Source organism: Acipenser ruthenus, chromosome 26 (assembly GCF_902713425.1).
Source record: "Acipenser ruthenus chromosome 26, fAciRut3.2 maternal haplotype, whole genome shotgun sequence".
Lineage (NCBI taxonomy): Eukaryota > Metazoa > Chordata > Actinopteri > Acipenseriformes > Acipenseridae > Acipenser > Acipenser ruthenus.
This window is the reverse complement of record NC_081214.1, coordinates 14,001,653-14,024,633: the sequence shown is the minus strand read 5'-3', so window position 1 is coordinate 14,024,633 and position 22,981 is coordinate 14,001,653. Positions and strand designations below refer to the sequence as shown.

Here is a 22,981-nt window from a genome sequence, read left to right as displayed (position 1 = left end):
ACACAATTGTATCATGAAAGGGTTCAGGTTAGGGTTAGGGTCATGGTTAGGGTTCAGGTTAGGGTCATGGTTAGAGTTAGGGTCAGGGTCAGGGTTCAGGTTAGGGTTAGGGTTAGGGTTAGGGTTAGGGTTTGGGTTATAGTGTGTGATATATTTGAGTACGTTGCATACCGATTTTGTGTGCTACGGCCTCGATGCGATGACAGGAGGGGTTAGGGTTCAGGTTAGGGTTAGGGTTAGGGTCATGGTTAGGGTTAGGGTTAGGGTTTGGGTTATAGTGTGTGATATATTTGAGTACGTTGCATACCGATTTGGTGTGCTCCGGTCTCGGTGCGATGACAGGAGGGGGTTCATTATCATCATCGTCCTCTTCTTCTTCATCGTCATCCTCCTCTTCCGACACAGGGGGCGCTAGCGGCGGCTCTGATGCTGTCTTTGTGCTCTGTGGGAACAAGGCCATGCAGATTAACTCCGGTTATCACAGTGGTGACATACATGGGCACTTTCTCGCAATGTACCGTCCGGTCATGTTGCTGTGTTCAGTTTTCAGTTTTCCGAGACTCTTGAGTATTGACACAAATAAAACATTATCTGATCTAGTATTAGCAAAGTCAAGTGGGCTATGCTAATGTCAGCTTTCAATATTACATTCCTTTTTTTATTATGCATTTTAAACAGGCTTTTCAGTCATAGACATAATACACCAGATGGTGAGCGTGTTGTATAACAAAATGAGCACATTTCTTTTTTCAGTATCATTTTTTTATTCAAAAATGTAGTTAAAATATGATATATGATTTCAGTTATTTAAAAAATATATACTGTTACTGTAGGGAATTGTGAAACTGTTCTTGACTGTTATTGGCGTCTTGAACAGTCTAGACCAGTCTAGAACATAATGATTATTACATTGTATTATGGTTTCCAGAATATCATTTGTTTTTTACAAAAGTATTTGGACACCCTTACATTAGTATTTTGTGTGCCCACCCTTTGCTTCCTTTACAGCTTGCAGTCTTTTCTTGTATTTTGAAACCAGTTCCTGGCATCTTTCCGGAGATATTTTGCCCATTCTTCAACACGTACAGCTTTGAGTTCTGCAATCGACTTTGGTTTCCTTTTTGCAACAGCAGCCTTCAAGTCAATCCACAACATCTCGATGGGATTCAAGTCTGGGACAATCCATACCTGTAATCTTCCTTTTTTCAGAAATTCCTTTGTAGACTTTGCAGAATGCTTAGGGTCATTATCCTGCTGGAATACAAACTTCCGTCCAATAAGTCTTCTAGCACTGTATAACAAGTGAGAGTGCAAAATGTCTTGATATTTTGCAGCATTCATTGATCCTTCTACAATACAAAGGTCGCCTGTGCCTGAGGAAGAAAAGCAAGCCCATGCCATCACACAACCTCCACCATGTTTAACACTGGGCATGATGAACTTTTCTTAATTCTTCTCCTCTCTTCCTCCAAACATATTGTTGCTTTCTTGGTGAAAAGTTATATTTTGGATTCGTCTGACCATAAAATGTGGTTGAAGAAATCATCAGGCTTCTTCAAGTATTCAATGGAAAACTCCAATCACTTTCTTTTGTGTATTGTTTTTAACAAAGGTTTGCATCTTGGTTTTCACCCATGGACATTCATCTTGTTAAGATATCGTTTAATTGTTCACTCGTGAATTTCTTGACCATCTTCTCTCAATTATTGTGTCAAATCTTTTGCAGTAATCTGAGGATTTTGCCGGGCTGCTCGAATGATTCTTCTTCCAGATTTTGCAGAAATCTTTCTTGGTCTTGTACACCTGGAGCTAGCTGCAGTAGCTCCTGTTCTCCTGTGTTTGTCAGTAATAGCCAACCAATTTTCTGGTAATTTCTCCTTTTTCGTTTAGTTGTATCACTGCCATTTTGAGATCGTTGCTCTATTGTTTATTGTGAACCATTTTTATTGCTTTTTTTAATCACAAATTTCCAATTTATTTTTCAACACTTCATGATTATGTATTTATTTATTCTATAATTATCATCAGCTGGTTGTTTTCAACCATGATAATTGTCAATAATTAGCAATGAGAAATTTTTTTTTGTACTTTATTTTTCATTATATGCATGTTGTGTAATAATGTGTTGTTTTATTATAAAGCTGAATCTCTACTTTAATTTATATCTTTCAATAGAACAATTCGAAATTACAGAAATCACTTTCTTTGTGGTTTTTCCCATTATTTGATCTGCCCAAATACTTTTGTCTGTTTTTGTCATATATATATAGATTAGTACTGCATCTTTTATTTAGACAGAGGGAGTGGCAATGTCTAGTGGGTCATTCAGTTATCAAGGTGGATGACGGGTCAATGCAAAAGTCACACTTTAGTTTATGGATCAATTTATGAACGTCTGTAAATGTGTTTTGGCATTATTAACAGTGATGCACCATTAGAGTGATGTAATGCTTTATGCTGCTACAGTCTGTTTTATAACCCTTTAAAATCTCATTTATAGGTCCACTGTTGAATGTTTATAACTTTATAATTTAAAAAAGCAAACCCACTAACAGATTCAGATTGAAAAGTAACAGACCATTCTATTGAAGTCAGAGCAAGTTAGCAAACCAATTCCATTCAAACTGCATTCTAATAACAGGGTACTTTATGGTGAATTCACAAGAGCTCAGATCTACATGTTGTACCTGCGTGAAAAATGTAGTTTGATGTGCTTTTTGATTGGATGTATGTGCAAGGTGTTGGAATACCCTCATTGTCATTGCCTTTCCCGTGCTTGCCTCAATACAAGCCTTAATCATCTGTTACACAGCCAAGGTTAGAGTTAGGGTTAGGGTTAGGGTTAGGGTTATATCATGCAAAAAGATTTACACATTAAGTACATTGTAACTTTGCATAATAACATTGTAATTGTGTGTTATGCATTTACTAAGTAACTACTATGTAAATACACTGTAATTATAGATACTTAATGTAAAGTGTTACTGACTATTCTTCAGACACAGTCTGTATAACATGTCAGAATAGCATGGTCTGTAGTATATGTGTAACACATTATAAAGGGTGGGCATATGGGCTATACTATTGACATTATACCCACTATTGTTTAGCCAATGTGTCAAGCTATTAAAAAACACATTCTGGTTAAAAATAAAGTTCTACAAAATGGCTGCGCTATTCTATACCAGCAAACTGTTCCACCATATGCTGTGCATGCTGTATAAAGATGAACAAGCTGCGCTGCATCACCAAGGTATTATAAAACAGCTAAAATCAGCTAAACGAAACGCACACTGCAAAATTGCCAGGGATCCTCGAGGAGCATACACAGTACACGCTGCTGTATCAACCACGTCCTAATACAATAATGTAGTTTAAACTTGAATTAGGCTATGGTGGTGATGTGCACAGCAAAACCACCACACATGGAAGTCACAGAGGCTGAAGTTCTGTTGATTTGCATTGTAACAATGAATATGTATGTTCTGGCTGAATTATCTGACGCTGTTTTAGCATAAGCCAAGCGTGCAAAGCTAATGTTTGCCTTCAATATTAAATCATCTTTTGTTTTTGCTTATTCATTTTGAGTTTCAAATTAATTCTTGAGTTATATTGAGTTCTAGTCTTGGAACTTTTAAAGATTACCCTCATTCTTAGAATATAACATGAACCCATGTATGATTTGCAAATGGGTTTGCGAGTTACATGCAAGAAGGTACCGCATTATGTTCCAAAACAGCATTCTCTATGGTATACAATGGTGGTTTTTTTTTATATTATTAGTATTAGGGTTGTAAACAAATTGTGTGTGCATCCACCGTGTGTGTGTTATGCATTATAAACATGTGTGCAACTTATTTTCAGATAAATAACTGCCCCTTTCTCAAAGCATTTTACAGTACATTCTGAAAGGAGAATTTATTCCTGTTTTTTTGCTGTACAGTATATCACTGCAGGGGTAGCTGGTATTATCTGAGACTCAACTTAGCTTTGACTCTGTTTGTAGGAGTACATTCGTAAAAGGCTTTGAGAAAGGGTTTCTTAGCCGCTCCTGTATTGGGGATCAGAGTTGGGAAGCTCTGAGCTAACAGGCCATCATAATGACCGGCCTGTCTGACAGGGTGATGCGCATACAACAGGGGGTGGACAAAATATTAGAAACACAGACCACTCACATTCATCCAGGGAAGCAGGGGTTTGAAAGGGGTGACCAGTCCCAGGCCAGGAGGGTCATTCCACTCCAAGTTTTAATTGGTAAAATTGTATAATTAACAATGGATTATTTTGGGGTCTGAATGCAGGATTAATAAAAGACTAAGTATTTTCAAATGCCATTTCTGTTTTTTATTTATTGACATCATTCTGCAGGGTTAGGGGTCCTGTTGCTACAATATTGAGAATTGTATCTATATCAGTCTTTACCAGGCATTGAACTGCCATTCCATTCAGATCATGTGACAATGTGACCCGTCAACTCTGCCGGCCCACGCAGAGTGAGTAGGCAGGGCAGGCAGAGTTGAAGGGTCACATTGTCGCATGGTTTGACTGGAATGAGGAAAGCAGTTCAGTCAAGCACTTGGCATTCTCCAGGCAAGTTCAAAGACAGGTAAAGGCTGATATAAATATAGAGACAATGGTAATGACTTCATAATGGAGCTTTGGAACCCAGAGCCACTGTGAATGATTAAAAACACCATACCCAACCAAGGGGAATGACAAATGCCAGGCTATATATCCTAGTACTGTACTGTATAATACATACATGGAGAAAGTATGTCAGTTATTACCTTGTCATAAAGTGTAGCGTAGTGGGTTCTGAGGGTAACAGGAGCCCCGAATGACAGGAGTCGAGTCTGGATATGAAGGTTGAAAATGGGAGGTTTTATTGAACACACAGCGGCAAGACAAACCAAAGCAAATGGGCTTCAGTGGCTTACTATTAAATATGATTTTTAATTATACAAAACAATCTCATTTTAATAAATTCTTAAACAGAATCAGAAAATAACATCTTACCAAAACTGGTATCTTGCCCCAGTGGAAGATAATATTTTATTATTTGTTTCAACAATAAATAAATAAATAAATAAATAAATAAATAAATAAATAAATAGGGAACAAGAAACATAAATGCAAAACAAGAAATATCGGGCCCTGTGAACAAATAGTTAATTGAAAATCTGTGGGGTATTCATTAAACTGTTCCAGACTGTTTTAAAGAGACCATCAACAGTCTAGAAAACATCAAGGGTAAATGCAAATATGCTGTGAAATGCATATATTTCTCTCAATTTCCTTTAAATACATAATGCTAAATATGTGTGTGTGTGTATATATATATATATATATAAAGCAAAAATATTGAATCGATACAATTACTGCATCCATCTCATTAAAGTTTGTTTTATTACTGATGCTATTATTATTATTATTATTATTATTATTATTATTATTATTATTATTATTATTATTATTATTATTATTATTTTAAAGTTCTTCTTCTTATTATCTATAAGGACTTGCATGTTCTTGGACCTTCTTCTCTTCAAGATCTGCTCATCCCATATGTTCCTGGTCGTTCCCTGAGATTGGAAATTGCTAATCTTCTGACAGTCCCTAAAATTCAGTTATAATGCCCCTTGTCTTTGGAACTTGCTAGCACAATTAGTACAATTGAATGTTTTAAATCCTGTTTGAAAACGTATTTGTTTGTAGCTTGATTATATATTAGACACAGGCCTTTTTATATTTCTTTTGTAAAGCGCCCTGGAATGCTTGCATGAAGAGCGCTTACAACTGCATTGTCATATTTTCTACATTTTCTTTAAATTCTCAAATTAATAATCAGTACCCGGGTTGGATCAGGTAATTTAAAACCTGACGGGTACCCGGGTTTTCGGGGTAGCCGTGCCGACCTCTCTATATATATATATATATATATATATATAAAGCAAATTATTTTGATCAAATTGCGAAATGTAAAATATCAGACAAGCAAACAGCGAATCGCAAAAGAAGAGACAGTTTCTTCGGTCTTTGAGTAAAGCGATAAAATCAAATGGAAAATACCAAACAAGCAAAGAACGAAACAAAAGAAGAGACAGCTTCTTTGGTCTGCTGGAGGATCTCTGGAGCACCTTTACAATCGAATTTAATTTCAATTGTCCGATAGTTTATTCCTATTTTGGACAAAGTACCCAAAGAAAACAAACGTTCTCTTCATACAGCAACAGAAGCTGATTCTGGGGCTATGCGAGGCTTCATTTTTGTCGAATAAAGAAGCACTTCTGTGCATAAGGGCATTCAGTGCAATTCTAAATGCCACAGAAGCAAGATTTGCACAAAACAAATACAGCGATTTGTATGTTTCTAAATCTAAATTGTGATTATTTTAAATGAGCTCACCCCTTCCTATGATTTATGAGAATATTAAATGTTTAAGAACCACACTTTCTTTCTTTCTTTCTTTCTTTCTTTCTTTCTTCCGCTTCAAAAACAGTGATCACACAAACATGGATTGACATTTGATTTTGCAGTTTAAATACTGTGTATGCAGTAGTCTTATAATATGAATAAAACAATACATTTTTTGTGTTCGTTTTTTCCTCTAAAACTCTATTTTCTAACTAACAAGGCGAGAACATTATGAATGTTATTTCAAACTCGCTTGGAGTTTAATGTTTGAGGTCATCCTTCTAAATTGCTTACCACAACCCCCTTGCAAATGTGCATAAATGCATAAATAAAAAATACATAAATAATGAATCAGTGATGTGTAGCTTATAAACATAATTGACTGATTTGATGTTAATTCAATAAAAAAAAAATATTGTAATAAAAAGTTTGTATTTCACTTGATGACCATTTTTAACAATCCGCAATTAATTGCTAATCGCAGATTGAGCAGCATCTTCAACATCTGTTCAGGAACTGTGCATTTGCTCAAAGCACATTTCACAATTTGATTACATCGCTTTACTCAAAGACTGAAGAAGCTGTCTCTTTTGCGTTTCACTCTTTGCTTGTTTGATAATTTCCATTTCGCAATCTGATCAAAATTATTTGCTCAAAGACCGAAATAACCTTTCATTTAATTCTTTGATAATTTGTAAATGCTGTAATCGCAAAATGGTTATTTTTTTTTTTTTTTGGACATTGACCGAATCCTGACTATGAGTGTAACATATGTATATATATATATATATATATATATATATATATATATATATATATGGTGTTTGAAATCAGCCTCAGTGTTCTGGGTTCAGTTGCTCCAGTATTAAGTTCTTACAAGCTTTCTCTAAATTTGCCACTACTTTGAGTTTGCCTGGAAAATCCTAAGTGCCAGCACTAAACAGCTATTCCATTCAGATCATGTGACAAAGTGACCTGCCGGCCGCACCTACTTTATTAGTATGTACAGGCAGAGGATGGGACTGGCAGAGGTGAAAGGCCACATGGTCACTTACTTACTCTTTCAAATACACTTTCTAAGTGTGAGTCACCATTAACTAAGCACACTTCAGTGAATACTAACACCCAAGTGTTATTTGTGAATATGGCAGTTTTTCTTGGTCACTTCTCATTTGTAATGCTTACAACTTGAATATAGTCAATTTGGAGGAATATGGTCCATAATCTGCTCCTGGGTAAAGATACAAATGGAAGTGAAAGAGAGTGAAAAGTGCATGGAACAGGTTTACTAGATGAAGTTTTACCAGCGCTGCTTAGCACCAGGATCACTGAAGAAACAATTGTTGACAGTTTGTGCTGTGTTAATCAAAGTAGCAGTGATATCAGGTTTGATGAGCTGATAAAATTCACTAGATTAACTGTGACATAAAAATAATCAGCAAGCGTTCCTAAGTAGGGAATTCACAGAAACACGTTGTCAAAATGTCCACTTAGACCTGAAGAAGAGACTGTGGATGTCTGGAAAGCTAGCGTTTGTATATCATCTAATAAACAGTACAGACTCCACATGGAGAGACGATGAGACCCTGCCTAATGGGGAGCAAGCAGGGGCCCAGCCTGGGTGGAATGAATGATCTCTTCAGCTCAGTTCTGTAGCTAAGGACTGGCTCATCTGAGATGTTAATGGAACTGGTCGCAAAGTCTGAGCATCTTTACAAAATGTAGCACCTTCTCCAAATTGTTTTAATTTATCCCCTGAAACCAATAGGTCACATCTTTCCGACTCTGTCTCTGTTCCGCTCAGTCATTGAGTACACCATGGTACCATTGCTGACCATGTTGTTAACTGGTCACTCACGGTGTACCAATGAGATCTGGCTGTGGTGCCATGTCCTCCAATCATGGACTGGCCATGATTAACCATGTGGACATCAGGGCTGAGCATGTTAATAAAACATGGTGTAAAAGGACTTAAACATGAGACGAATATTGACTTTTATAACCTTCATATTAATATAACACTATGTAACACAATTTTTGTTCCTGGGTAGTAAGTGTTATTTCCTAATTGCTTATGCCTCAAGAGTATAGAAAATGGCTATTATTCCCCACAAACTTTGCTTTTGTGACCAGGAGTGATATTTTGAAATTTTCTCGTTGAGTATAACGAGAACATGATGGGAGACTACATTTGGGGGCTGATTCGTGAAAGTGATTTACAGTATAATCGTAAATCTCGAAAAACTACTCACTTCTAAATCTTTTGTAGTCATTTTTGTATTACGTTAGTATAAATACATGTTAATTTGGATTCATATGTTGTTTTTTTCTGACTTTATGTGAACGAAAAGACACAAATTCACCTGTTTTCTCATTGGAAATAGGTACATTTCAAAATATCACTGTCCTGGTCACAAAAGCAAAGTTTGTGGGGAATAATAGCCATTTTCTATACTTTTGAGGCATAAGCAATTAGGAAATAACACTTACTACCCAGGAACCAAAAAAAAAAATAATAATTTGTTACATGGTGTAATCACTTAATATTGAATATGTTGTTAGAAGGTTACTTGGAAACAGTTCTCTACAAGTCATTTGCAGTAGCTGTGGTGATTACTTGTTTGCATTCCGAATGATCTCCCATTACCCATCCCATGTGCAATGATAACAGAAGTGTTCAGTGATCCGAGGAGCACCAATAGAAAGCACTTTTCAGACAGAAGGTCTTGTTCCGTTGTTTTTTCATTGCTATCAAATGGATTTCTCCATTGGGTTAGGTTTCTGGCTTTGTTAATTGGGTTTCCTGCGAGAGACGGTTTGAGATGCTGTCGGTTTATATTTGTTTAGATTCGGTTTCTTTTTTTAGAAATCTAGGAGGATGGCGCATGTCACTGAACTTTGCGTTCAAGCAAGGAAGAGCGAGAAAGAAACGAGAATGGATTCTGATTCGTAGAAAAGAAACGTTCTGAAATGCTGTTATTGGTTATTATGTACACAAGCTGTCATATGTTGTTGTGTTTGGGAGTTTGTTTCTCTGACAGCTTGTGACGCTTATAACTTCTGAATGCCTTGTTGGATTGATTTGAAATGTACAAATCATCTTAATGGCAGGCACTGTTACAGATTTACAAACCAAACCATTGGTAACCTGCTTGCTGGCTGTTAATAGATCTGTGCGCATAGTCACGGACATTCTTGTGATTCACCATGTTAGATAAACCCCCTTCTATCTCTTTGTCACTTTCTCTATCACTAATAAAGGTACAACATCTCCATCACTTATTCATACAGTAAACAGAGCTTCAGTATTAAAAAAAAAAAAAGCAAGTAAGAAGAAGCATTAAATACACTTTACAAATGGCTTGGAGAAACCAAAGAGGAGTTTAACTAAAACTGATTCCTACAAGAAGATGGCACACCTCAGACAGTTCTAAAGCCATATACTTTCTGCTACAGACGTGCTCAAATTTGTTGGTACCCCTCCACAAAAAACGAAGAATGCACAATTTTCTCTGAAATAACTTGAAACTGACAAAAGTAATTGGCATCCACCGTTGTTTATTCCATATTTAATAGAAATCAGACTTTGCTTTTGATTTTTTATTCAACATAATATTGTAAATAATAAAACAAATGAAAATGGCATGGACAAAAATGATGGGACCGCTAACCTAATATTTTGTTGCACAACCTTTAGAGGCAATCACTGCAATCAAACGTTTTCTGTAGCTCTCAATGAGATTTCTGCACCTGTTAACAGGTAGTTTGGCCCACTCTTCCTGAGCAAACTGCTCCAGCTGTCTCAGGTTTGATGGGTGCCTTCTCCAGACTGCAAGTTTCAGCTCTTTCCATAGATGTTCGATAGGATTCAGATCAGGACTCATAGAAGGCCACTTCAGAATAGTCCAATGTTTTGTTCTTATCCATTCTTGGGTGCTTTTAGCTGTGTGTTTTGGGTCATTATCCTGTTGGAGGACCCATGACCTGCGACTGAGACAGAGCTTTCTGACACTGGGCAGTACGTTTCGCTCCAGAATGCCTTGATAGTCTTGAGATTTCATTGTGCCAGGCGCAGCAAAGCAGCCCCAAAACATAACCGAGCCTCCTCCATGTTTCACTGTAGGTATGGTGTTCTTTTCTTTGAAAGCTTCATTTTTTCGTCTGTGAACATAGAGCTGATGTGACTTGCCAAAAAGCTCCAGTTTTGACTCATCTGTCCAAAGGACATTCTCCCAGAAGGATTGTGGCTTGTCAATATGCATTTTAGCAACTTCCAGTCTGGCTTTTTTATGTTTTTCTTTCAAAAGTGGAGTCCTCCTGGGTCTTCTTCCATGGAGCCCACTTTCGCTCAAAAAGCGACGGATGGTGCGATCAGAAACTGACGTACCTTTACCTTGGAGTTCAGCTTGTATCTCTTTGGCAGTTATCCTTGGTTCTTTTTCTACCATTCGCACTATCCTTCTGTTCAATCTGGGGTCGATTTTCCTCTTGCGGCCGCGCCCAGGGAGGTTGGCTACAGTTCCATGGACCTTAAACTTCTTAATAATATTTGCAACTGTTGTCACAGGAACATCAAGCTGCTTGGAGATGGTCTTGTAGCCTTTACCTTTACCATGCTTGTCTATTATTTTCTTTCTGATCTCCTCAGACAACTCTCTCCTTTGCTTTCTCTGGTCCATGTTCAGTGTGGTGCACACAATGATACCAAACAGCACAGTGACTACTTTTCTCCATTTAAATAGGCTGAATGACTGATTACAAGATTGGAGACATGTGTGATACTATTTAAAGAAACTAATTAGTTTGAAATATCACTATAATCCAATTATTTATTATCTTTTCTAAGGGGTACCAACAAATGTGTCCAGGCCATTTTAGAATATCTTTGTAGAATAAGCAATAATTCATCTCTTTTCACAGCTTCTTTGCTTTATTCTATGACATACCAAAGGCATGCAAGTATACATGATAAAATAGCTTTTAATTTCATCACTTTTCAGGAGGAATGAAGCATTATTTCAATGAGCTGTAAGGATACCAACAAATTTGAGCACGTCTGTAATTCAACAATCTGTTAAAGCATGTTTTAAAAATGTTTTAATGGTCAGAATACGGCTACTGCTACTGCTACAGCTTTAGTTTTTATTTTACTTAATTAGTCTTATTTAATATTTTGGTAGCACTTTAGCTTATGGGGTATGAATATGGCTTCTGGTCAGTTTTTATTATGTATTAGGAAAGTGAAACGGTATTATATCCACAAGAATGGGAATGGATTAAAAGATGACAGGAATGAATACTGTAGTTGGATAAGACTGAAAATGCAATTAGAAAAAAGAAATCTAAGCGCATAATTCATTATGAATAATAAGTGCCACTCTCCCCAGAACCACCCATTCTAACGCTTCATTCCTTCAGTACAGTCCGTTACCTAACTACCCCTCACTAAACTTAATTATCATTAACAGTCTAATGCTGTTTTTAACATGCTTTATAACTAGGGCTTCTGTGTTTCGGTTTTGATTAATTTCATTTTTCGGTGCTTATTTTGAGCTATTTTCAGGTTTTATGTAAATGTGTTTTTTTTTTCCTCTGGGCTTTTTCGGTTTTTATATACTGTATGAAATTATTGTTTTCGTTTACATTCCAAAATGCTTAGGTGTTTTTTTCTGTCAAAATATGTCTAGTCGTAACTCGAATAATTTTTGCTGTCTTCCACGACGAAATCCTTATGGTCACGGGCACATTCTTCTGGGGTTTTTTTGTGTAGGCATTTCAGCATTGTATTAAATCCTCCATATCTTAACTGTAATACAGCTTTAAATCTTGCGAACAAGCCTCCATTCCTGATTGTAATTATTATTATTATTATTAGTGGTTTATTTAGCAGATGCCTTTATCCAAGGTGACTTACAGAGACTAGGGTGCGTGAACTATGCATCAGCTGCAGAGTCACTTACAACTACGTCTCACCCGAAAGACAGAGCACAAGGAGGTTAAGTGAGTTGCTCAGGGTCACACAATGAGTCAGTGGCTGAGGAGGGATTTGAACCGGGGACCTCTTGGTTACAAGCCCTTTTCTTTAACCACTGGACCACACAGCCTCCTATATATATATATAGATAGATAGATAGATAGATAGATAGATAGATAGATAGATAGATAGATAGATAGATAGATAGATAGATAGATAGATAGATAGATAGATAGATAGATAGATATAGATATAGATATATAGATAGATATAGATATAGATATATAATTTGTTTTAAATCTCGCAAGCGGAGTCTCCAATAAAATGTAGGAATTATTATTATTATTATTATTATTATTATTATTAGTAGAGTATAATGTGTGTCAACAATCTTTTTTTTTAAAGCACATGGGCAGATTTCTCCTCTGTTAAACTAAAACAAATGCACAACTTGATTATCTCGACTAAATGATACTATTCCAACATCCTGCCAATAATAAATAATATGGATGTAAAACAACAAGATACTGTTTGCTCAGAAAAATCATTTCCACTTGCCTCCGCAGGGAAATACAACTAGGCAGCTCAAGGCATTAAATGAAGGGCAAAACAAGTTCATTGCTTAAAATGACTGACTTTGTGGTCCTGTAAAGGTGTACAAACCAGACCAATCTAGAAAGAAAGCGAAACGTCTGGATTCTCACGTTCAGTACCAAAAACGCCCCCCCCCCCCCCCCCCCTGCATCCTCTTGGTATGTAGTTGACCATTATCGTAATGTCACAGATATAAGCGCAAATACAGACTATGGTCCAAAGGCTTGCATATAAAAACTCCACCATTGTATTATTTTTAAAAGAACAAAAATAACTAAAACTTGTTTAATTATTAATACATGAATTACTTAGTTGCCCACAAAATGCTTTGATATTTTATATACTGTACTGTACTTAGACTTTTTTAGCAGTGGTTACTCTGAGTGCTTCCAGGCCAGACTTAGTTTCAACCATGTTCTTCTTTGTCTAATAAACCAGGTTTTGATTTTCAATGTTCCTGTTAATGGTCTTGCAGGACCGGAGTTTACTGCCTCAGTATTAAATACTCATTTCATTTCCCATACAATTACCAATTACCTGGTGGATGCTATGCACAATTAGAAAACAATTCAGTACCATCAGCCAATCAGCTTCCAGCTCCAGCCGGCTTCTATCAGACAGCAGATGCCCGCTGCTACGAGATGGCATTAACTGTGAATCAAATTTAAAATCAATCAGCGCAAGTACCGCCTTTTTCATTTTGAGATCTACTGGACAGCAAATACTACTAAACACTACTAAGACACAGTTGGTCCAAATTAATTTTATTATTCACCAAAACCAGCCTAACAAACCGAGACACGGACAGTTCAGTAATATTGTTCCATTCATATATCTGGCACTGTCCAGATAAACTATAAGTAACTCTTACAAGTACATTTTTTTTTCTCTCATTATGTATGTGATCCTTTATGAATATTTTCGGGACTATTTTCCTCAAACTTTTCTCAGTGAAATGGTACCGAACGAATCACTACAAGTTCAAGATAAATCGAGGTTTTAAAGTGTTGTTTTAAAGAAGGTAATGAGAAAAATCGCTTTCTAATAGTGATAGTGCCCTCTCGACTGCTAATAGTGCTTAAATATAGACTTGGGCACCTATGTGCGAACAGAAGTAAACAGAATATAAACTGTGTGTGAGAGGAATGCTGTTTTTTTTTGTTTTTGTTTATTTCGCACATATGCTTATATTCACCATGACCCAGTCCATAACTCCAGTGATCCACAGAGTATCAGTATTATGGAAGGCTAGTGCTTCCTCAACATTATTTTAAAGTTACAGTAGGTAATGGGTAATGCAAAAATAATCAACAGGAGAGGGAAGGCGAGAACACTGAGTGTTCTTGTATTACCCACTGTGGGGGCTTTGTGTAATGGGAATGCGTAGTAAACTCAATGGAGAATGGATATGTATCACATGTATGGAACTTAACTGTAAATCATAGAATGCAGCCGTGTACCAACGCTTTATGACAATAACACTTTAAGACCAAGAAACTTAGTCACATGACCTTAGTGTGGCAGTTTCATGAGGTTAGAGGTCAACATATTTAACGTACAGCGTTTGTATAAACCAGCAAATACAAAATGGTGTCTGAGGTGGCTCATGAAAGGATATCCATTATTACCCTAGAGAATCATAGAATACAGTTGTTCCTAGAACTGAAAATAAGTCAGAAACTGAAATGATTTCTGAAATATTAGCAGTTGAAGGTACAGTGGCAATTACATGCTTAGTAACCGAGTTGCATGTGGGTGCAGTTCAATTATTTTTCTTTGCTCTGTAAAAGTTCAGAAACTAGTGTGCAATTTTAGGGTCATTATACTGTAGTCAATAAATAATTTCTCAGTATTAATTGTTAACTGATGTATTTTGTATTTTATGGATTGAAGTGCTTATAGGTAAGCTCAGTTGTATGTATCTTGTAATTATAAATCGTGTTATTGTCATTTGTAAATGAATTCATATTCACAACAGCCCTCCACTTTGATTGGACTATTCTTACTTCCCTTGAATTGTTTGGGGACATTGAAGTATTACTTCATCCCATGGCGGTTGCGACCTTGATGAGCCGATGATGCAATAGAAGGGGGAGTGTCTGGCCTGTGATGATGGTTGATGACGAGGCAGAAAGAGATGCTGAAATTGTTTAAACTTGATGAAATGCTTTAAAGCCCTCTATTAACTGCATTCATGTTCTTCACTTGAATTCAATTTGTTTCATCACCTACAACAGCAGCGGTCATTTACATTCCAGATTTCCCTCACTGTTACTGTGCTGGAGAGCAGTTAGGTAGGATTGTATGGTTGTAAATTACCTTGTTCTATGACTATCACATGTGGAGGGCTGTAGTAAACTAAATATGTAGAACTAAGGACCACACTGGTTAAAACAACTGGCCAAGTGGAAAACGCATTTTTCTCAAACAGCTAACAAGCACTCAGGGTGCTGTATTACCTAAGTAAGAGCAATCCATGTTGTTATGGATTAAAAGGCAGAAATGATGAAAAGCATGAGACAAAGCTGTTTCGAAACTGTGGCAGTAAAATAACGCTGAAGGAATTCTCCATTTTATTTTCTAATAAAATGTACATAGCTCTTTACCAATGTAATTCTTTCATTTCTGTGGCAGAGATTAATTTTTCACTAATAATAATAACCAGCAACCAATACATTAATTGTAATGTTATTTAGTATAACTACAATGAAAAGTATTAAACTTTCAATAAAACATCAGTAACCTGCAAAAAAGTCTCGGTTGGGCTATACAAGGGGTGTTCAATAAGTCTGGAATTTGGAATAACTGGGAGAGCCTTGCATCTGAATAAATAAAATATTTTTTCTTCACACACACCACAGGTTTTAAATCACCTGGGGAATCCATTTCTCAGCTTTTACTGAAGAGCATTCGCCAGATGAAAGAGAGTTTCTCTTCTAAACACAGCAGTGCATCCAGATCCTACTCCCTCCTGCAACACTGCTCATTTTATGTTCCCACAATACCATGCTCATTTCAATCAGAGCAGCAGCATTGTTGCAGGAGGGAGCGTGATCTGAGTACACTACGTAATTCTCTACCTCCTGGTGAACGCTCCTGAGTAAAACGTGTTCCCCAGCTGATTTGTTACCCAGGGCTTGCATTGAAAAATGTATTGCTGCAATACGGACAGCACAGAATACACTGGTAAAATTATGCGCATCTCGTAAGCATCAATGCAGGGTGCTGTGTAATGCTTCTAGAATCCACCTGCAACATTCCAAAGAGAAAGCAGCAGCTGGAAGGGCACTGGAGCACAGGTTTGCAGAAAGATGAAAACCACTTCCAGCAACAGCCAATGCAACAGAGGTCTCCAGAGAGAGCAGTCCAAAGCGTTGCCTGTCCTGATTCGTGTGTGCTGTATTGGTTGTCATGTGTCTATGGGGCTATGTGTTGCATCAACTTGAAACTTGGACAGCATAACAATCACCTACAGAGAAAGTGTACGGGGAATCTGGATTATTACCTGCCTGGTGGTCCTCGTGATAGCTTTCCAAATTAATGTATTTCATTGCAATGTTAGTGGGAGATCTCCCTTTATATAAATGTGTTGAGTCGAGTTTATATCTTCGCCTTTTTTTGTCCAACTTATTACAGCAGGGATGTGTACAGGTTCATGCAGCAGACCCAGGCGTTAATTCAGTTGATCTTAACAGTGATGGGTCTCAATACTGCAGGACCTTGAGAAAAGCAACATCTCTAACAGTGTGTCAGAGTTTGTATTTAAAGTAAATCAGTGGCAGTGCCTGTATTAAAACTCACCCCTGTTTAAATCAACTGAAAAGACTCCCCTGTCTCTTATGGGAATCTTCATATTAACCCTTTGGGTCAGTTGAGCCCTCGCAAAAACAAAGCCTTTACATAGGAGCTTTAAGTTTTATTCTAAAAGAACTGTACTGCTACCTTAATTCTAAACACATCCCTCACAGCATCGCTGAACACGTCTAGACAGAAACCCAACAGCATCAGCAGCAGTGTAGTTCTAAGAGGGAACGGTGCTGGGGAGAGCTTGAATTAAGATGTTCATCAATGGGAATATATCACTCTGATCTCCAACAAATAATATGTACAGAGTATACCTGGTTGAATTGCAATTATGCTGAAACACATATTTCAGGGAAGCATGTAGAACAGCAGACAGCATCAAATACTGCAGGTAGAGGATATGGTATGGATTCTTAGTGTGAATGCAAAAAAATATATATTATAAAAAAGAACACAGTTAATGATTAAGCAACGGGGGACGGATTCTAAAACGTACTGTATTGTGGTATGTTCCTGACTAACTGATTCTTTTGTGTTACCCACACAGAACCATCATGTCCATCCTTCTCATATTGCACCAATACTTGTTGATGCAATGCAATGGTCTACTTGCCCATTGAAACAGTCAAAACTGTTCAGCTGGCCAGTGCCTTTCTTCTCAGGATCTTTCAAAGCAATTTATATCACAAAACGGTGGTAGTTTTTTTTTTTTGTGTAGTTCAATTTTTTTTGTGTAGTTCAATTTCACCACATTTGCTGTGAGGTTCAGTATTTTACTGTGGGGTCTTTAAACCCCACAACCCCACACTGGAAAGGGCCCTGCATCCCAGGCGATTCTGACAGGTATCAAGCTGGATTTTGACTACAGCTTCTGCGCAAAATGTATTGAACACCCCTGGCACACCACTCCGCATATCATTTTTGTTTTATATTAAACCAAAAGAAATTAGACTTCTTTGCAGAGAGAAAATATTTTTACACAACAGCCAACTTACCAGTGTATTGGGTGCTATGTAACCGTGTGCAGATTTGTCTGAAAAAGAAACAAACAATGGAAAAAGTGAATAAAAACACCTCTTATTATTTTGCCACCCTGGCAGTACATTACAGACAGGTATAGTACCATGGGGGGTTTGTTTACTAGCTGTGACTTCCTAGTTTAATTGAAACTGTTCTAACATAGCAAAAGAAGGTCTGATTATCAATTCTCATATCTTTCAATTCCAACAGTGTAAACCTTATCTTCATATGTGAAAAATTGGGTTTGAAGTAGACTCTGATTGCCCTCATACATCAGAAATGTAATTTAATCAATGCTGTTACTGATCATATGCGGTGCAGTGAAAATATACAGTGCAGGGTGATTAGAGGGACATGCCATTACTGTTGAGGAAAAAACATTTGATTTCCTACCACAGAGAATGAAACCGGGTTGGTGGAGGCACTAATGGAGGAGTACAAATCTAGGGTATAGAGATACTAAAAGAAACTAACATTCAATGACAAAAGTTTCGACTAGAAGTCTTTTTCAATGTCTTCAATTGGTAGAAATGTGAATGGTCTCTTAACGGTCACATTAAGATAGATGGGTGAGTGCTAATTATCCACAAAGACATTGAAGACATTGAAATCCTGCGATATGCAGTGTTCAGCACGGTGGAGTCCCCACCGAGATGAGGAAGCTGTCTTTTACCTCCAGAAGTGAAGCTCATGTACTTCTGGTTATTCACAGTCTCTTTGGAATCGTAGAACTTGAGCACGTCCAGCACAGCCTGAGGGTTCTTTTTCTGCTCCAGTTTGGTGATGTTGGAGGTCTGGAGCAGCCTGGCCCACTGCTCTGGGATTCCCTGGGGGTGGACAGACACAATAAACAGGGTTGCTTAGGTACCTACTGTACGTCAACACCACAAGGCTTCTTGGCTGGGGAATTGCATCAGCATAAGGGCTCACTTTCCCTTACTCTAACTAACAAGGCTCTCAGGTCTCTAGGAGTTAACTCTCAAAACTGAGACAATCAACACTCACATAGTGAACAAGTCCTACTGTACCATGGTATACGTGATCCGTAGCCTGCAATAATATTGTGTCGGTTGATCGACAACAAGACATTTCTCATCAAGCGATGCTTATATCATTATTCTCAATTCTTGGAAGTTTCACAGGAATTCACAGATGGTTATTTAAATGTGTTGCAAAAAGGGGAAGGGAAAAGGTCTTTGAAAACCTCAACCCGGAGAAAGAGATAAGGTATGTAGTTTGTAAGGCAGTTCGTGTCTAAAGGCCCAATTCAAATCCTAAACCTAAAACCTAAACGACCCTATTTTCAATAGATTGTTTTCCTCACTAAAGCAGATAAACTGGGCGAAGCCTATGATCAATAACACCAACAATAGCTCACATTTATTTAAAGGTATATGCCAATATAGCAGTTAATGGAACAGATATGTAATTAAACTCGAGAAGCAAACTTCCTTATCTTTGTTTTTTGCTGAAGCGCTAATTTATTATTTCACATTTCTGTAGAGACTGAACACTCCAGTTAATGTGTTTAACTATGGACTCATATTGATTGCGGTGCCGTTTTATTTTGTGGTAATAGTGTGGTTTTTCAGTGGTTCTGCTGGGGTCTACAGGGTAATACACTGGTGGTCAATGTGACACGAGTTTGGTGGTCTCAGCCTAGCCCACTGTGGACATTAGTTTAATCCACAGCACAGAAAAAAACAGGGTAACACTTTACATTAAGTGTCTCTAATTACTGTAAGTTTAGTAGTTACTTAGTAAATACATGTGTACTTACACATAATTACAATGTTATTAGTTTCAATGCCCCTAATGTGTAATCCTTTTGCCCGACATATGTACGTACACAATTGTATAAGAAAAGCTTAGTTAGAGTTAGGTGGATTAGGGATAGGGTTAGGTTTAGGGTTAGGGTTAGGGATAAGATTATTTCATGCAGAAAGATTTACACATTAAAGTACATTGTAACTACCGGTATGTATAATAACATTGTAATTATAGGTATACATACACAGTAATGAGAGACACTTAATGTAAAGTGTTAGCACAAACAGTTCAGTACTCTATTTGTGACTAAATGGCAGACAATGGGTGTTCAGGTCAAGATTGAGGTAGTGGCAGTAAGAGAATGTAGCTTATGCCATTTTCCCTTAAACTCTCATTGACACTAAATACACAAGGACTAAAGGAAGGGTGTCTTTCTCAGTGTTGAAGTGCTCCATCCTCAATACACAGCTAGCTGTCAGGAGGGCGGTGAGAGTGGAGGGGACTCACAGTGAACTCCCCTGTTACTGCATCGAAGCCCACATGAATGGTGTGTTCAAAGTCTGAAGGGAGAGAGATTTCAGGGCGCTCCTTCTCTTTCTTCTTATTGGCTAAAAAAAAACAACAGCAGGATGATTAACATCGGAAATATTGTGAAACGCTGGCTTTGTTAGATATTTTCCATTGGAAATCTTTAAAAAAAACATCCCATTATAGAGGCTGCTAGACCAGAGTACTGGAAATATTGAAATCAGACACCCTTCTAAATCCAGGATACTAACCTTAAGGCTTTACATTTTCACACCCCATTATTGATCAGTTTGGTGTGTAAAGGGGCTAAGATACCTACTACCTATTACAATCTGGTAACTATACCTGTACAGTGTACTATTAACATTCATACTACAAGCAGAGTGCTTCACATTGTCTTCAGACCTTACTGAGGTGCCACATACAATGTTGGGCTGTTTGATCAATTAACTGCATTACTAAGGGGTCTGTCATTTTGCCTTTTAACTACCCTAAATTAATTCCACTTTCAAACTGGCCTCCATACAGTGCTACCATTCTGTAATTGCTAAAACAAGCTTCACTATAAAATGTAACTAATTAAAATCATAGTGAAATATTTACACAGGCTTAAAATGGGCAAGAAAAAGGACCATTCGACTACCCAGCAACATTTTTTTATTAAAAAGTATTTGCTCCCTTCTTGCCAAATCACCAGAAATAAACGCAGATGAAGCACTTCTACGCGACCACCAATCTGAACAAAGAGTTCCTCACTGGCTTATCACATTCCTGCAGTGTCTGCTCAATTTCACAGTACTGATGCAGGCGTCTTCCTTCAGGGAATTCAGGTAGTGATGCACTTTTCTACATTTTAAAAAGGTTATTTTGTCTTTCTTCTATTTGTTAGCTTTGCAAAAGAGGCTAACCGTCCCAGGTGTTTTTGCACAATTGTGTAACCTGAACAATGAAACAAATACAGAGGTCTGCGTTAAAAAAGGCTTCGAGTTTACATCATTCTCTTTTCAGCTACAAACACTGTTCTTCACTTTCCCCACAAAAGTGGTATCCATTCTGGGAATAAAAAAAACATTAAAATATATAATAATAAAAAAAAAACATAGCGTTAGAATAATACCTACTATTGACATGTTCTATGCATAGTACATAGTTAAATACCATACTGTATATACCTTTCCTCTCCTCAGATCTGTAGACCTGTGTAGGCTCTTTCAGTACTGAACACTATGAGATAATCATCCCAGTTAACTGCAAGTAGAAACGTGCTCCATGCTGTGGGATTAACTGCACAGTAACTGCATTGCTGTCATTTGCTGTCTACCGTTTCTGTGAATTCTCCAATTAATAATTGATATAAAGAGTAAATAAACTCCATTGGTACTGGGGTTTTGGGTACTTGTGCCAACCTCTAGAATGAAGAAAAATGTCCCACCTGTCCAGGCTACCACTACACTTGGAGGACGGCTTGATTTTGTAAAACCATTTGGATCCAAAAACATTTAATAAGCAGATACCCCGCTCTTTGCCCCATACTCCAGCACACATTATTAGCCTATACAGTTACAATACAGAAATGCATTCTTTGTATTTTGTTACTTAGAGAACAGGTCCCAGATATGTGTATGTTTAAATCGGGTTATGCCTTTTTTCCCATGGTTAAACCATTAACTATTCACACACAGTGCATGTGTGGGGACTCTTACTTTTATCGCCTCCCCCAGGGAAGATGGAGCGAAGGCGGGCTTTCTTGTTCTTCTCTTCGGGAGCCATTGGGAGAGGTTTGGAGCTGTGGTTCGCTGCGGGAGAGTCGCGATTGTTGCTGTTCATTCTCAAGGGGGGGGCTGGCGGTTTCTCTTCAATATCAACACTATCGGACATCTTTAGTGGCACTCACAATGTCCTGTCAGAAAAAGAGGCATGGAGGGTTATTTATTGATTCAATTATTTACACTCTAACTCGTTTATCCAACCCCTCCCGTCACGGGTTCCTCCGATACATAAACACGTCCACAAGATTACGATGCTGAACCAGAAAAAAACTAAAACTAAATATCTAACACCGTTATACCAGAAAGAATCACTAAAAGCACATAAGTGTTATATAAAAAACAACATTAAATTTACAACATTTATAACATACTGTTTATAATGCATTGATGGGAAAACAGCATTTACAGTCCAGTTCTGTGCTGAATTTAAATGGCATTTCAAGCAGTTAAATAACACATTGAAACAAAAATAGCAAAACTTCAGCTTGCAGCACCGAAACCTACAGTATTGAAAAAAAGCATTAAAAAGAGCGAGTGCGCTAATGATACGAGCAGTCCTGTCGGCTTGCACTTGCTTTTACTTTATCAAATGCAATACTGACAACGATACAGTACAATAACTTTTAACTCTGCTAATAATTCGAATAGCTTTTCAACTGTAAAAACCTACATAATTACCTACATGACATGTGCATTCCCACCGCTTCCTTTTTTAACCCAGGTGCATGTGGGACGGATATATGAATTAATAACCAGCAATATAGTGCTTATATAACAATATAGATCAGTTTTAGAATAGGTCAAAGATGAGACTTTTGCCTTAAGTGATGGCCAACAATGATATTTGTACCATGGATGTTTCTTCACCTGTAATAGAAATACTGTAGGGTATTGTATATTTGCAGAAACGTGTCTATTGCCACAGTATTATGTTTCCACGTGAATCCTATAAAGACCCACTTGTGCAATTTTGCTCATTTTAAGGTTCATTTTTACAACTTTGCATCCATTTTAAAACATTTTAAGTTTAGAACAGATAAACTTACAACAGAGTTATAAATGCATGGAATAGCCTAGCAGGGGAAGTAGTAGGATGAAAAACACTGGG

The 22,981-nt window shown here is 37.3% G+C and overlaps 1 protein-coding gene across 5 annotated transcripts in view; it reads right to left on the bottom strand.

Annotated features, from left to right (window-relative positions):
• The window catches only part of LOC117963281 (serine/threonine-protein kinase PAK 3-like), a 66,331-nt gene that overhangs the window by 19,098 nt on the left and 24,252 nt on the right, over positions 1-22,981 (bottom strand). The window contains exons 2-8 of one of the 5 annotated variants that reach the window (XM_059001035.1): positions 21,808-22,004; positions 20,084-20,184; positions 18,480-18,633; positions 17,782-17,819; positions 13,520-13,633; positions 4,788-4,853; positions 308-442 (exon numbers count right to left, since the gene is read on the bottom strand). In XM_059001035.1, the coding sequence (XP_058857018.1) occupies positions 308-442; positions 4,788-4,853; positions 13,520-13,633; positions 17,782-17,819; positions 18,480-18,633; positions 20,084-20,184; positions 21,808-21,982 (783 nt within the window). In that variant the 5' untranslated portion in view covers positions 21,983-22,004. The remainder of the gene's footprint in view (positions 1-307; positions 443-4,787; positions 4,854-13,519; positions 13,634-17,781; positions 17,820-18,479; positions 18,634-20,083; positions 20,185-21,807; positions 22,005-22,981) is intronic. The other 4 variants (XM_059001036.1, XM_059001037.1, XM_059001038.1 and 1 more) reach the window with 4 other exon arrangements.